Here is a 15,859-nt window from a genome sequence, read left to right as displayed (position 1 = left end):
ATTTCTCAGAAAGTTTGACCATGTGAAATTGAATCAGGGACCTTTCATCTAATCACTGGTGTTACTCGACCACGGCAATCGGGAAGTACGGCAATTTTTGGCTTCAAAATTGATAGGGAATGTTGTAAAGAAAGTTCGTCTTGTTAATGATCTGAAACCTTTGTAATCTCGCAGTAGTAGTAAAGATTATTTTGTTTTAATCTTCCCTTCGCTTTCCTGTGCTCGAAGTACACAAGTAGTTGCTTTCATTGTCAATTTCCAAAGTTCATTCAGAAATAAATGATGTACCGTGTGTGGCATGCTTTTCTTTAACTAATTGTAAGCTCGCTCATTCCGCAAGTTCCACGTACATTCGTGGAAGACGGATAGTTCTGAATCCACGATTTCAGTAAGGTGGGCTGATACACATAAAAACTAGAAATACAATTTTGGGCTCGTGAAAATCTCAGGGTTGCCCTTGTATGATACTGAATTTAATTTTATGAGTATTTTATTTATATATTTTCAATTATATATATCCTGCAAGCTACCGCCAGGGTGTTTGGTAGGGGGTGAGTTCACACCAGGATAATTTTACCCTAACATGATCCTACCGCGATCGAGCAATTTTATTATGACCCCCTATCGTTCGTGGAAAAAATGACATCTTAAATCTCTCTGTTCTACACTTAATCTCCCCAATGTTACTAGCATCATCTCTCCTACCGTAGTACGATGGGGGTAAAAATGCATTTTCAACATCACTGCTAAAGAGACCTTCCAATTTATGCCAGAGCTCAATTTGTAATTTAACCTTCGCTATGTGAGTGGTTCCCAGCCTAGCTGCCCTAATCTTTTGGATACGGTACTAGGTTTATCATAACAGCGTTTTGCAATTCTAGCTCTGCTACGCTGCACGCGATCCAATCCGGCAATTGATCCAACTTCTTGTGGATCCCATATACTTGCAGCGTATTCTAAATGAGGCCTAACCAATGACAGATAACATTTCTCTTTGAACTTTTTATCACATTTATCTAGTACTCTTCTAATAAATCCTAATTTTTTGCTAGCTTGTTCACGTATTCCCACTGTGTGTTTCACCGAGGGGAGATCGTGAATGAGTGTAACGCCTAGATAATAAATGGTCTACGCATTCCATTTCGGTGTTCCCTATTTCGGCGCAGTGGGCGTTTGGGTGGGTATTCCTCTTGTTCCAAAAATGAATGACCACGCCCTTTTTTAAGTTTAATTCTAATTGCCAAGTGTCGCGCCAGCGTTTTATTGCAGTAAGGTCATATAGCAAAGCTGTTGTGTCCTCAGGATCACGGCAAATCACTACGGCGACGGCAAATAAATGTATATTAGTAGTAACTACAGAGTCAATGTCGTTAACGTAAAGTAGGAATGAAAGAGGTCCGATGACATTTCCCTGGGGAACACCTGAAGTGACTTCTACTGCATTTGAGCCAACTCCATTTATGGCTACTCATTGTACCCGACCATTCAAAAAGTCTTTAATCCAACGCCGGATATTTTCATTTATGCCATATGCTTATAGCTTTGCGAGTAGTTTACTATGACGTACTTTGGCGAAGGCTTTCTTAAAACCTAGATAAATCGCGTCCACTGGAACATTGCTCTCTCGCGAAATAAGAATATCATGAACAAAAAGCGCTAGTTGTGTCTCGCAGGATCTATCATTTCGGAAACCGTGCTGATAATAATAACTTCTGATTATCGAGGTCTCTCACGATCGAACTGGCAACTCGTAAATATTCCATAACCTTGCACGAAATGGATGTGAGGGAAATAGGTCTGTAATTACTCGGTTCCTCCTTGTCTCCGTTTTAAAAATTAGTGTTACCTCAGACGTTTTCCAATCTCTGGGAACCTTGTGATCTACCAGCGACTTCTTCAATGTTATTTCTGGATACTGCGCAATTTCCGAAGTTAGGTACTTAAAAATACGAGCGGGTATATCATCGGGCCCAGAGGATTTGTTATGCTTAATATTTTTCTGCAAACGTTCTATTCCATTATATGAGATTTCAGTTATGGGCATCGGTTGACCGGCACGATTTGGTAAGCTATCGGGGTTATTCTGTGAGATATTAGTGAAGTCGCTTTGAGAAGACTCTTTGATAGAGTATGAACTCGCACTCCTATATTCTGAAAAACCTGCGTAACTCCACTTCTCTTTTCATAAATGTCTCAAAATATGCTAAGAGAGTGAAGACGTGACGACCGATATCATTATGATTGTCTATATTATTTCTATTCACGTGTAACGGTTGTTCATATTTTTGTAATGTCATTATAGGTAGATGAGGGTAGTTACACAGTAACGAATAATATTCGTTGATGTCTCAATTGACTTTGCACGAAACTGTTTGAAATTTGATTCCTCTCAGTTGAAAAAAAAATACGCAGTGGATAAGGCTGAGTTCCACGAAATACAATGTATTGATATTGTACACCCGGTATTGCTGATTTTGGCATTCTCAGGTGCATATGCTTGAAATTGTCGGAGAAAAGATTTGTTCTGTTTTAATATATTGTTTTTTGTCGAACTCAGAAGATCTACTGTGTATTTTTCTTCAATAATGTAGTAATTGTACCGAGTAGCAGCTTATAACGTTGATTTCATTCAATTCTCGAAGATTTCTCTAATACATAAGAATTATTGGTTAAGTTTCTGCGTGTTCACTCTTAGATCTTTTAATTTTTGGGAATCAGGATGTTGCAGTGACTAATGTAATGAATACCCACCCAGAGGGCCTGGGTTTGAATCTGGCGGCATATTGTTTTCAGTGGTATCCCGTCCTCAACTATGGGTGCTTTATGGAAAACAGCTTGAGTACGCCGTCCGTCGAATGGGACGTTATACTATGACCCCCTTGGCACCTTTTGTTAGGACTAGGCTAATGTCTATGGCGGTTTTCTCTCCACCCTTCCTCCTTTCCCATCCATCCCTAATGGCGCAAATGGCCCCTGTTGTCAGTCGCCTCCCCTAATAACTTCTACGAACTACTATTTAATTTTAGTTTTATTTATCAATTTGCATCCATATTTCTCCTCAATTACTTCCTTTCGTACAACTATAGCGGTAAAACGTCATATCGATTGAATTTTCGTGGAAGTATCACTCTTAATTGAGAAACGATCCACAAAATTATTCTCTAAGAATAATATTGCTTCCTGTGTACGCATGTCTTATTTTATTCGCGTATGCAGTTAAATAGTGTTATATTAAATAATAATAATAAGTGACAATTACATTGGTCCTTCTTTTAAGCAAAATATTCGACTCAAAGTTGGTAGTGATGCCTTGTCCATAGCTACTACAATTGTGCAATTAATTTTACTTACTGTGAGGTAAGGTAGCGAAGGGAATTTTCAAGTATCCGAAATAATAGCTTCTAGTTTTTTTCTCTTCCTTTGGGGATTTCGATCTGAGTGGACAAGAAAATATTTTAGCATCGTCATCGTTGGGGGAAACGACATACCATTCATTACTGGATTTTTATTACTATATTTAATTTATGTTGTAAAGAAAAAGTAAGGTGGGCATGGGTAACAGCTATTAGTTGGAAAGAGGTCTAGATTTCCCCAAAGTGACTATTTTTCAACATTTCTCTGCGGTTGACCTTTTTTGTGGCGCTGGAATTCGTTCTCCCATTAACGAAGGAAAAATGGTAGACATTTTCCACATTCTAATTTTATTTTGTTTTGCTGCTCGATTAAATGGAATTATTTTCTTTTCATTCCTTTTTACAGTTGTATAGCATTAAATTGTTATAGGTGGAACCACATTGCATATGTGAAGCTTTGTCCTTATTTTCCTGTGTATATTTTTTATCCCATGTGCATTTTAGTAGTGATGTTGATTTATGGAGCCCCTCTGTGTGCATTTATTTTCATTTTGTTAATACATGAACCTGTTCACTTGCAGCTTATGGTAGACGGAGATTGAGTTGTCGCTGGGAGTTATTGGTAGAAGGGAGGAATCTCATCGGGCTTCGACTGATTGATACATACGTTAAGTAAAGGTATATATTTCTTTTGATAAGTATTTGAGCGAGTAGTTACTTTTGTCTATAAGGGGAAATTGTATCTAACATGGCATGCGGTGGATTGTCTTATCATTCTGTATGATATTTTTATTCTCCAGTATACTAACAACTGCATGAGACAAGTGGCTGGTCGGCGGAAGATAAGGTATGCTGCTACATGGTAACACTTGTTTTTGCTCAACAGAATTTTTGCCTTGGCATACATCTAATGAAAGATTCACATTACGAAGCAGCATGATAATATTGTGGACCCCATGGTCCACCTGTGTTGTTTCATTTGTTTTTGCTTTCTCCTTCGACCCCTCGTGGCGTTGTGGATGATGCGTTATTTCCTGCTTCCCTGTACCTATGTGGAATGATTCTTGAAATAAGAGTCAAGGTGAACTTATTTTCAGTTGGGGTTATGTTATCGTTGGCACAAGTTGCTCTGTTGCCACTGTAACTCGTGCTTTTTCCTTGGGCATTTACCATTAGTAATCTTGTTTACTGGCCGTTTCAGTGGCAAAAACATGGCTTTTAATGTTCGTCCTCAAGTCCGCATTAATAATCTACATCTTAAAAAATCAATTTTTCCTAAAACGGTTGCCATATTTGCAAGAGCCAGACTAAGTTGATAAACAGTGACACGTAAAAAAAAACTTGAGTTTGTTTATGATTATTATTGTTAAATTGCAACGCGCTAGTTTAGAGGTTTTGGTTGCCTGTTTGTTTGTGTGGTGAATTTTTGTAGTAGATACATAGTGTAGTTTTGTTGCTCTATTTGTCGGTAATTTTCTTCATTTACACACTTGAAAAGATTAGTTTTTTTACTATAGAAGCTTTTGTATTTATCTTTATCCTGCGATTCACCGGTTATTCAGTGCCCATGTTGTTATTTTCTGTTTTGTCGTACAAATTGTAAGTTTTTCAGTTTTCAGTGTAAAATGGAGACTGTGAGCTGTTGGGTTGGTAAAATAGTATTTCAATATGAAATCTAAAACTATCGCCGGGCGTATTTAATATTTCCCGTCCGTTTAAGCGCATTTTTTATGAACTGTAATTTTGAATCCTCAAATTTAGATTAGTCGTCTACAGTGCGAAAAATGTTCCCATGTTCTTTTTGGAATGAGTTAGGTCTTCGTAGCAAGCTGTCAAAATATAATTGAGAGAAATTGTCTTATTCGGTAGGAAGTTGGTATGGAGCTTCCTTGTCCTTTATTTGTTTTATTCATCGGCATAATTCTATGCTAGTTTTATGCAGCTGTGTCATAAGAAATGTTCTGCATATTTCCAAATTGTTAACAGCGTATGCCCAATGTATGAATAATAGGGAGAACGTTCGATCCCCCTGACAGTTCCTTACACATTTTTTCCTTGTAAATAAAATATTTTTTCATAGTGCCGATGTCAAATACAAGACGAATAAGTATCAAGAAAATAATATGACATCCCCATCCTTTTCTCTTAAAAATTGTTGGCGCACATTATTGCTCTTTGAGCTCGTGTTAGTATGCGTGGATTTGTATAAATTCTAAACTAATTGACTGCAGTTGTGTAATTATCATGAGGCATTTTATAAACTGAGGTTAATTCAAACGGCTTTTAATGGTTAATGGTAATCATGAAGGTAATTTTTCCATAGTGGCTACAATCGGAATAAAATTTGGAAACGGAAATGCATATAATGCGTGAAGAAACAATTAACAATTTAATTTTTAACCTTTAATTACCTGCGATCGAAAGGAAAACTGGGTTGAAAATATTGTACACAGCCTTACGATTGTGCCAAATATTCATTACTTATTGTGCGTAGAAAATACTAGAAACAGATGGTTGTCTGCTTTCCCTCATAACTACTACCCATACTATTAAATCTCTGAAATGCTGGTGCGCAATATTTCCACGATTGGCTCAACAGCGGTGCCTCTCCTTCCCGCGGTAGCTCCTCGTAGTTCATCTAATAATAATTTTACGTTATTTCAGATATTAATTTGGCAAATGAATGCATTGGATAATATATCTGCCATTCAGTAATGGTGATAATAGTCATTCGTAATGTTTTTAAACAGCCATAATGCAAGAAATTTTAAATGCAATTTTATGAATAAACTAGTCAGATTTTGAAGTTGAAGTTCCTCAAACGTTAGTAATTATGATCTCAATGTTACTAAATTTGACCCACTTCAATTGTTCATTCAAATAGGTAATTAATGGAGAACATTTCGGTTCTCATTTTGTTGTCAAATGATTAATTTAATTTTTCATCAGGTACTTCATTGAAACCCTGAGATTTTGCTTCCATTCAAAGTTAGCATAACTTATGAGTGCTGTGATTAAACCACAGAACGTTGTAACAGTAGTAGTTTCTCCTCAAACTAGGCGTTTACGTATGCAATTACCTCCTCGTCCGATGAAAATCTCTATCCTCCAAGTGAAACTTTAAGGCTAAGAAACAGAGAAAAAGGCGCTGGGTGCTAGAGCTGGTGTATACGGTGCGAAGTCGAACAATTCGAAGTACAGTTCGTGAAGTTAAGTAATTGTCACCGCCGAAGTGTGAGTAGGTGCGTTGTTTCCAGATGGAAAAGCACTTTTTTCTTTTTCAAATGCGGTAATTTTTTGCAATTTCTTTCTTCAACTTGTTAAGTTTTTGATGCGTAATACTCTCCCGTTAATGTTTTACCTTTTTGAAGAGAATAGATGAACACAATTCTGTAACTATCCCAGAAAACAGTCAATATTACCTTCCCGGCCGATGGAACCGTCTTTGCCTTTTTCGGATCAGGTTCACCCGTTTAGTCCACTTTTTGAGTGTTTTTTCGTCTCGGGAGTGTAGTGGTGGAGTTAACAAGTTTCATGCGCGTACAATCATGAATCGACGCAAAATATCTGACTCGCTTCGCTTAAACCGCTCCATTAGGAAATTGGAAATGTTCAGTCGAATGCGATTTTGGTCTAAAGTGAGCAAACGCGGCACCCAACGCGCGGATAGCTTACGTATGTCAAATTTTTAAGTCAATATATGACAAACGCGTTCTTTCAATATGTCCGTAGCCTCTGCTATCACTGTAACGTTAATTGCGTGTAGTTAACGGCGGTCGACCAGTACCATTTGGTGAACCTTTTCGGTGTTGTCTGTGGTTGTCGCAGTTTTGACCGCCCCGAACGCTCAACATCAACCGTACTGGTACGCCCACGTTTAAAGTCAGCTGCCCAAAATTTCACGGTCGTAAGTGATGCTGCAGATACCTCGTAGTCAGCGTCCAACTTTTCTTTGATTTGTGTAGGCGTATTGTGTTTCTAAACCAAATAATAAATGAAAGCTCGATACTCGATTTTTTCCAATTTCACAAAAACCCTCGAAAAGACTCACTCAAATGATTGTAAAACAACTAACTATCCAAGAGGCTGAAATTTGAGTGAGTGCCTTTGCAAGCACATATATGTTAACACTTTTTCCAACTTTTGTTGAAGACTGCTAATTCAGGTGTAAAATCTTCGTGTTAAGGTCGGAAACTTTTTAGACAACCCTCATACATCCGTTTGATCTCATTTGACTCTAGCTGATCGTAATAGGCAATTTTATCTTTAATATGTACAATTATTATCTTCAATAGATTTGGTGATTCCACTCTCATTTTGTTCAAATGCTCCAGAGTAAAACTTTAGTCATTTCATTTAAAAATTAATGTAATTTTGAAGGAAGGTTAATTCCGATTTCACCCTTCAGTCCCATTAATTCGTTGGTTTCTTCTATTCTGTGAGTTCGAAGAGGATACTTGCCATGAGATGCCATGGCATTTTCGAGTCACTGTTTGGGGGCATTTATATTTCATGTTTTCCCATGTATCTCCGATTGCAAAGTAAGACGGGTTTGTAATGAAATACTTGTCACAACATCGTAGTTAAAATTAAATATTTAAGATTAACAATAATAGTGGAAATATGCATTTGTTACGATATAAGAGCTATACTCGAACTCGAATGTTGTGTGTAGCCTTTGTGATTCGTTCAAAGAATAATCTTTCGGAATTTCGATTTTTCTCTCGTCTTTTGTCAGGACTGCATTTGTTAGGCGGATAATTTCTATAGTTATGTTGAATATTAATGAGACCAGTATCATTTTACATTGTGCTAATGTCAGTTTGCACAACGTTTGTTTGATCAGCTATTATGTTTGTTTTGTACAAACCACTGCTATGCAATTTTTAGATTGCGTAATAATGGTAGTTAATGTGTATAATCAAAACAATGGTTTGTATGTTATTCTTTCTTGCATTAGTTTTTGTGGTTCTTAGCCTATTTTATGCTAGTCCCGTTAAAATCTAGGAAATATTCACCACTAAGAATTTGTTGAATAATAGCCACGGAGAGAAACTTCACCCAGCGTAGTAGTCAGTGTTCGTAATATTTAATACTGGCACCAATATTCACCTTGTATTGATTACTGCAAAATTGGAAATCCACAAAAATGGCGGGGAAGGTATTATAAAAGAGGTAAGGTGCAAATAATGTAGGCTGTAGTGTTATACAAGTATTTAGTTGGTTAGCTCTGACCGTCTAAGATCGGTTTTTGTCTCTTTAATTCAAAAACGCTGGAGAAGTAAATTCGATGTAATAAAATCTCTTCAGAAGTGCATACAGAGCAGGGGCACTTGGCAGTGAAACAGAAGCCAATTCGTTGTATAACAGGCGTAACTGTTGATATTTTCAATATTGTTTAGGGTGAAAACTTATATGCAATAGTGGCTAAGAACATTAGGTGACGTGGCTCATTAAGCGTTAAAACTGGCGACTGTCGTTGGAAATGCCTTAAGGGGGCATTAAATATTATCAAAGCTCCGCTAAAATGTTATCTTGCAGTCCGACAGCTCGTGTTAGTGGAGAATATTATCGAACTATTTTATGCTTTGAAGCCAGTTTAACTTGTCTCAGCACGTTTCCTTATCTTGCTAAATTTATTTTCTCATCCTTTGTGCTCTACTCTGAAAGATAAGCGTAATAGTGAGTTGGAAATCGTTCGTTTCGCCCTCGGCGATAATGAAAGACGGCGACCGAAACGTGATCATTTTCGTACTATATTTTGCTCGAAAGTGCGAAGTACTTCCAGTTATAAGCTCAGCAGGTTCTTATGCCATGTTTATTACGTTTGTATTTCCTTCCTACAAAGAAATCTATTTTCAACAATCCTATTTTCTTCCTACTTTTCATGTAATAGGCATAGAATCATATTTTTCTAGGTCAATTTTCCTGTGTTTTAATGAATTCAGTGTGCATCCATGACCTGGGGAATTCGCACTCTTATGTTAACCACTCGAGTGTTAAGTAATCTTGGCGTTATCGTGAAATGCGTATAGAATGGAGAACGTATGCCCGTCAGCAATAGTGCACCAAAATTTGCGTGTAAATTTCCATATGGTTCACTGCATTCCGCCGAATAAAATAAAATTACTTCCTTTTCTTCATTCACATATGAATGTCAACCATTAGTGCGAGAGTCACACCCTTCCCACGTACTCCTGTCATTTGCCCATCCGTAATTTTTCGCACCCGAAAAGCAATCAATTTCACGAAATCTACCGTATCCCTTCCGGGAGATTCCTTTGTCCTCCTCCTCTGTCCCTCTCCATTCCTCGTCGTCGTACCTTCCTAGATTCTGGTCCAATCAACTCAGAGGCCCACCACGGCCTCGTGTGGAAGTTGGTTTCACCCTCGGGCGTCGCCGGTTCCGCCGTCAATGTTCTAAAAAGCCTCCAAGGTGAGCTCTCCTGTGGCTTCACTAAATTGGTTTCTTTCCCCGTCCATTCCCCAGGATTCACTCCCCTTCGCTTGGCTATCGCGAATTTCTGCACGTAAAACATCGTTGTTGTTGGGTGAGAGTTAAGACAGGGTAGGTAGTCAGGAAGGGGAAGGGAGAGGCTAACGATACGTGCGAAAGCGGAAGGGTTTGTACGTGACGCCGATAACTCCGCTTCCATTTCCCCCGGCAGATAATTCGTTCTTCCCTTTTTGGAACCTCTTGTGGCGGATGTCTCATTTTTATTGTGCGACACCGTGGAAACGGCAGACTTTTTTTGCCCTTTCTCAGTAAAATGGGCCCGAACTCAGAAAAGCTTGGAAGCATCAATTGTTTAACTAGTTCAAGCTTTCTTCATTTAGAGTAACATATATAACAAATTTTAAAAATAATTTAGCTCACTTTTAATCAACCGGAATATGATTTCAGTGTGGATTTTGGGCGAAACATCCAATCGCATTTTATGTAACAATTAGTTTTGTTTTAATAATGGCATTTGTGCGAACGCTGCTGTAGCCGTGCAGTGGCTTGAATATCAGTTAACAATTACACCCGGCCACTATACCAATATTACCATTCAAAACAGGGATAAATAATTGGTGGATAATGGACAAAGTGTGATAAATGTTGACTACACTGCGTTCCGTCGGATCGGTACTGTATTGTTCCTGCAAGTAGGGTGTAATTTATACACTCCGTACATTTCTTAAGCGCCATTCTAGTTGGTTCACACATGACATAAGAAGCCTATTGTACTATGGAAGAAGAAATCCATCTACACTGAGTGGTAGTTAATGTCCAAAGAAATAAGTTGAGTAACCGAAGTAACCGTCGATTTCAGAATTAATAGCTGGTGGGATTGTCTCCGAATTCAGGTCGAATAGGACTACTTACATATGCAATTATTTGGGGCGACCTTTGATATTGTTGTCCTTGGCTTTACAGGGGATAACTAACATGGTGGAGACGTGCGGTGGTCCGTGCGGGCCTGGCCACCCCTGGCTGTCGGCGCGACAACCCGACGACGACGAGGCCACGGCGCCACGGACCTTCGGATGGCTGCGCCAATGAGAGATAACCCGCTGGACCGAGCGAAGGGGGCGGACCCCAAGACGGAACCGACCTCCAACTTCGAGTACGACGACAATGAATGGGATATTGGCATCGGCGATCTCATCATAGACTTGGATGCGGACATAGAGAAGACCAACGAGCGGGGCGGCGGAGGCGGTGGTGGAAGTAGTGGTGTCGGTGGGGGTAGTGTCAACAACAGTGGTGTTGGTGCAAGTGTCGGTAGTGGTAGTGGTGCTGGTGGTGGCAGTGGTGGAAGTGGTGCTGGTGTGACGGCGCGGCAGCAACAGACTCAGCAACAGCATTACGGCGGGATGTCGGCAGGGGCAACCAAAGGGAGTAGCAAGATGGCGACGGCCGCGGTGGAACACTCGGCGACGGTGGACAAAGGTTTGAAGATGAAGATCAAGAGGACCAAGCCTGGAACGAAGACGTCCGAGGCTAAACACGAAATAGTGAAGGCGCCAGGGGAAAGTGGCAACGCGGGCGTAGGTGGTAGTGTTGTTGGAGGTGGTGTTGCAAACCCTTGCCAGGGTTTGCAAAATGGAGATGACACGGTAAAGGTGTCAGGTAAGCATCCTCCCCCGTCATCGGCCCCTCCTCCGTCTTCGGGCTCCTCTTCTTCCTCCTCCGGGTCTTCCGGCAGTGGGAGCAGTAGCGGAGGAGGGAGCAAGCGCGGTTCCAGTGGTCACAGGAGAGACAAGGCGAGGGACAAGCACGCGGAAAAGCCACCGAGCAAGGGGAGTGGTAGTATCGGTGCTCCAAACGGAAACGTAGGTAGTGCGGAGTTGAACGGAGTGACGACGGTCCCGTCCCCCGTAGCGGTCACAGTGCCCTCTCAGGGTCAAAATCAGGTGCAGCATCAAGGCGGTCAGTCGCAGCAGATGATACAACCAAGTCAAGAAGGGCACCAAGTGTCAGCGGCGAGTCAGGGTCCGCAGCAACAGGGTAACGTGCCTCCAGTGCAACACCAAATCCAATCCCAAATACCGCAGACTCCAATGTCCAGCTCGACCGGAGTAGGCTCGAGCGTCGTTGTGTCCCCGGTGAGTGTGGCGAGCGCAAGTAACACCAATTCTTCCGTAACCCCGAACTCGCAATCTCACCCTCCCCATTCCCAATTGACGCCCCAGATCCCCCAATTACAGTTGCAGCAGCAACAGCCACAAACTCAGCAAATAAATCAGCAACACCAACACCAGCAAGTGCCCTACACCTCGGGAACACCTTCTGATGGACCGGGTAGTGGAGGCCCAGCGTCAGGGCCCGTTGTAGTCCCGGTAAAAGTTGAATTAGTGGGTGGTAAATCGTCATTGGGGAGTCCAGCGTCGTGTGGAGCTGTGACTTCGCCAGCTACCAAGTGTGAGGAAGGGGAAGTGACTGCTCCTGGTGGGGCCGCTGCGGGGGCGGCATTGCCCGTGGCGGCCTCCACGCCCTCATCTACTGTGAGCTCAACGGGGAGTTCGATATCGTCTGTAGTGTCGTCGTCTTCTGCAACTTCCGTCACTACCTCCGGCGGAAGCGTGACCTCAGCGCCGGGCTCAGCGTCACCACCTCCTATGAAGAAACTGAAGACTTCTAATGAGCCCAAGGTTGGAATGGTTGGATTATTTCATTATTACCCATAATAATCTTGCCGTAATAATCTACTTTTGTAATTAACCACAAGTTGGTCAGTCCCATCTTCGGTGGGTGTATGCAATGGGTTTTTCGAGTGAAAGTAATTTGCTTTCTCGGCATTATATCACTTTATATACGCAAACAATTCGGCCTTTAAATAAAAGCAAGACCTTAACTTTAGTTGAGTAGTCCTGCTTAGGAACTAATCAATCACTCCCTAATTATGTAGTAAAAGTTTTCTGTCGAACATCATGGCTAATTGTCTATCAATGAGCTGGCGGCAAAGGACTATGCAGCAGGAATACAGAAACTTGTCACACGTTATGACAAATGCCTTAATTTGCTTGGAGATTATGTTGAGAAGTAGTTTAAAGTATCCTCTTTCAAATAAAATTTTTTATGTTTGTTAATATTTACTTTTGTGTCTTTATTTCACGAACGGGTACTACTTTCCGGATGACCCTCGTAGATTTAGATGAATAAACTTGTATTTTTAATTTTCTGAATAAATTCCGGGAAATTTTTGATCAAGGTATCCAATAATTAGTGACGGATCTGGTAGACGCGTAGACTTTCCGTTGGTACTCGGAAAAAATATTAGGTGTCTTGGTTATGAATGGAATTCAGGCTTGAAATACTATCGAAAGAAATAGTTAGCAGCAGTTAATTATCTTTAATTTTTTCAGATTTTTAACTTGTCACAGACCAATTTAATGAGATAATCAGCGTTGTTAGAGTGTCACATTTGAAACCGATATTGGTTGTTTTGATTGGACAATAATGTTCTTCTTGTCTTCTACTAGGACTGAAGAAAAGGTAACAATTCATTGTAAGAACTTAGTCCACATTCAGCCAGTGCCCTATCCTAGTAGTTTTCAGATAAACATCCACTGCATGCTCATAGCTTTTTATTTCAAATATTTTTACCCTTGGGTCTCAGGAAATCCCGCCAGTCCTCGCCTCCAATATGAGATTCATTTGAGTGCGGAGGGGATCGAGATGGTGCGGTGGCTACCGTACTGGCTTCCCACCCGGAAGGCCCGGGTTCAAATCCCGGCGGTGTTGAATATTTTTCAGAGGTATCTCGATCCCTACTTGAGGTGCTTTGTGGAGGGCACTTTGAGTGAGTACGCCATTCGTCGGATGGGACGTTAAGCTGCGGACCCCTTGGCGCCTTTCGTTAAGAGTCGGATAATGCCGACGCCGGGTTTCTCTCCACCCTTCATCCTTTCCTGTCCATCCCCTATGGCTTAAATGACCTAAGCTGTCGTTCACATCCCCTAAATACTACTACTACTTGAGCGTGGATGTGACGTACTCGTACATGTAATGAACATTTCTGTGCTGCATGAGCACAAATAAGTGACAAATGAGGGTGCAAATACGGTCTTTTCTGGACAATTTTTCTTATCACTTGCATTTTCAGGCAATTGGACATCGGTGTGATGGGTTGCCAATTCGAAGTATTTTGCAAAAAATTGCACCGAAAAAGTTCCAAGGGTTTCCGCTTGATGTTTATGTATGTATCAGAGGCACATCTGATCTCGAGTCTCAAGTCGAATAATTCAAAAATATTTTTTCCTTTTTAACTCCCACTTCAATTCAGCACTTATGCTTACCTGCATATTTAAGGTAAAGTAACGGATAGCGGTAACTATTATCAGATGCACTGAGAACTGTATTTGCCGAATAATGTCATGTTTTATTTTTCATGTTGCTTCTAGTTTTTTAATTTGTCAATAATACAGTCATTATAAGCCGTTGTGGTCACACCTCCCCGCAACTTCCCCTATCTTATGTTAAGCCGGGCTGCATGACCACAGCGGGCTAATAATATGACCGGGTACTATCATTTTTTCTGCTTAGAGAAGTAAATGTGAAATAAATGGCAATTTCCATGGTAAAAAAGTTACTGCGATATCTATAAACCGACCTTCGGGTTGAATATGATGTTTATGGTGTGTATATATATATATATATATTTATTTATTTATTTATTTATTCAGTATAAGTCCGAAAACAGCGCATTCTGGCCTTTACATCGAACTATTAACAACGATAACAATGATCACATTTACAAACACCCAAGCCCTAGGTGGAGGAAAAGTCACCCAGGCGGGAATCGAACCCGCGACCCTTGGAATGGCAGACGAGGACGTTACCCCGCCGCCACCGGGGTCGGCAACATATATATATATATATATATATATATATATATATATGGATAATCTATTGTTTTTACTAATAATTATATAATATTAATCAATATTTATGGGCTTATGAAAATTTCAGTGCTGCATAATGTATTGGTTGCCCAACGCAACTAGACTTAAATTATTTGTGCATACATTTAATAATGCGATATCACATGTAAAAAACTTGAATCACACCCTGGGTAAATACATTGCTAAATGTAGGTAGCCTATCTTCTGAACTGTGCAGTAAAAGTACGTGTAATTCCGAGGCTGTGGTGATTGATTTTTGTGGAGTTTTCTCAAGTGTGGTCATTTTTTAGTGAAAAAGATAACATAAGCTAAACATAACCAGTGTTGGTCATATCTTTATTTTTATAATACCTCGTTTTATTAAACACGTTAGGAAAGAGATATATTAATTGTTCCGTAAGCACTCTGTTGTGATCATGATTGAAGTTGTGGATGTGCTGAGCCAGGCAATCTCGAGGTCCCTTTCATGAAGTGAAAACATGTTGACTCCAAACTAAAGGAGTTTGATTGTACATCTTGCATTAAATGATTTGTAGAAGTTCTGATAATATTAACTCTTTTATTTATTTTTTTGTTAAGGTTGATAAAATACTAAGAGTTTGCTTTGGGTAAATATTATATGAAGTTCAATATCATTTCATCACGCGTAAAACTCTTATGAACGACATTAAAATGAGTGGAATATACAATATGTCCCAAAAGTATTAGGGTTGAGTCGATTAAAAAAATGTTTTGCCAGAATTGATACATTCACTCATAAGTCTTCGAAGTAGCACCCTTGTGAGTCCACGCCGCTGCCAGCGGGTTTTCGTCTCGGATCTGCCTTCTGGAAGGCAGCGTCCGGAATGCTGGTAAGCTACCTCGTCACGACCTGTTGTAACGCTTCCACCGAGCCGTGTTGAAGACTTTTCAGCACGAATTTGAGGTGGAGGAAAAGAAAGAAGTCTAGGTGGGGGGGGGGGGGGGTAACGTCCGGCTTGTATGGTGGATTTGGATCCTCACATGGTCGAGAAGCCCTTGGCAGATCAGCGTGCGAGTTTCCTTTAGTTCGTCCAAGAGTAGTCGCGGCACCAACTTCTTACACAACTTTCTAATACCCATACTTTCGGTCACAA

At 40.4% G+C, this 15,859-nt stretch overlaps 1 protein-coding gene across 5 annotated transcripts in view; it reads left to right on the top strand.

The window, feature by feature from the left end:
* LOC139690993 (zinc finger protein 608-like) overlaps positions 1–15,859 on the top strand; it is a 133,580-nt gene that overhangs the window by 64,127 nt on the left and 53,594 nt on the right. For 3 of the 5 annotated variants that reach the window (XM_071588692.1, XM_071588710.1, XM_071588701.1), the window contains exons 2-3: positions 3,935–4,031; positions 10,774–12,491. In XM_071588692.1, the coding sequence (XP_071444793.1) occupies positions 10,884–12,491 (1,608 nt within the window). In that variant the 5' untranslated portion in view covers positions 3,935–4,031; positions 10,774–10,883. Of the gene's footprint in view, positions 1–3,934; positions 4,032–4,153; positions 4,201–10,773; positions 12,492–15,859 lie in introns of all 5 variants that reach the window. The other 2 variants (XM_071588718.1, XM_071588726.1) reach the window with 2 other exon arrangements.

Source organism: Hetaerina americana, unplaced genomic scaffold, assembly GCF_022747635.1.
Source record: "Hetaerina americana unplaced genomic scaffold, ioHetAmer1.1.p SCAF_1, whole genome shotgun sequence".
Classification (NCBI taxonomy): Eukaryota; Metazoa; Arthropoda; class Insecta; order Odonata; family Calopterygidae; genus Hetaerina; species Hetaerina americana.
The sequence above is the reverse complement of the archived record's forward strand: the minus strand, read 5'-3'. Positions and strand labels throughout refer to the sequence as shown.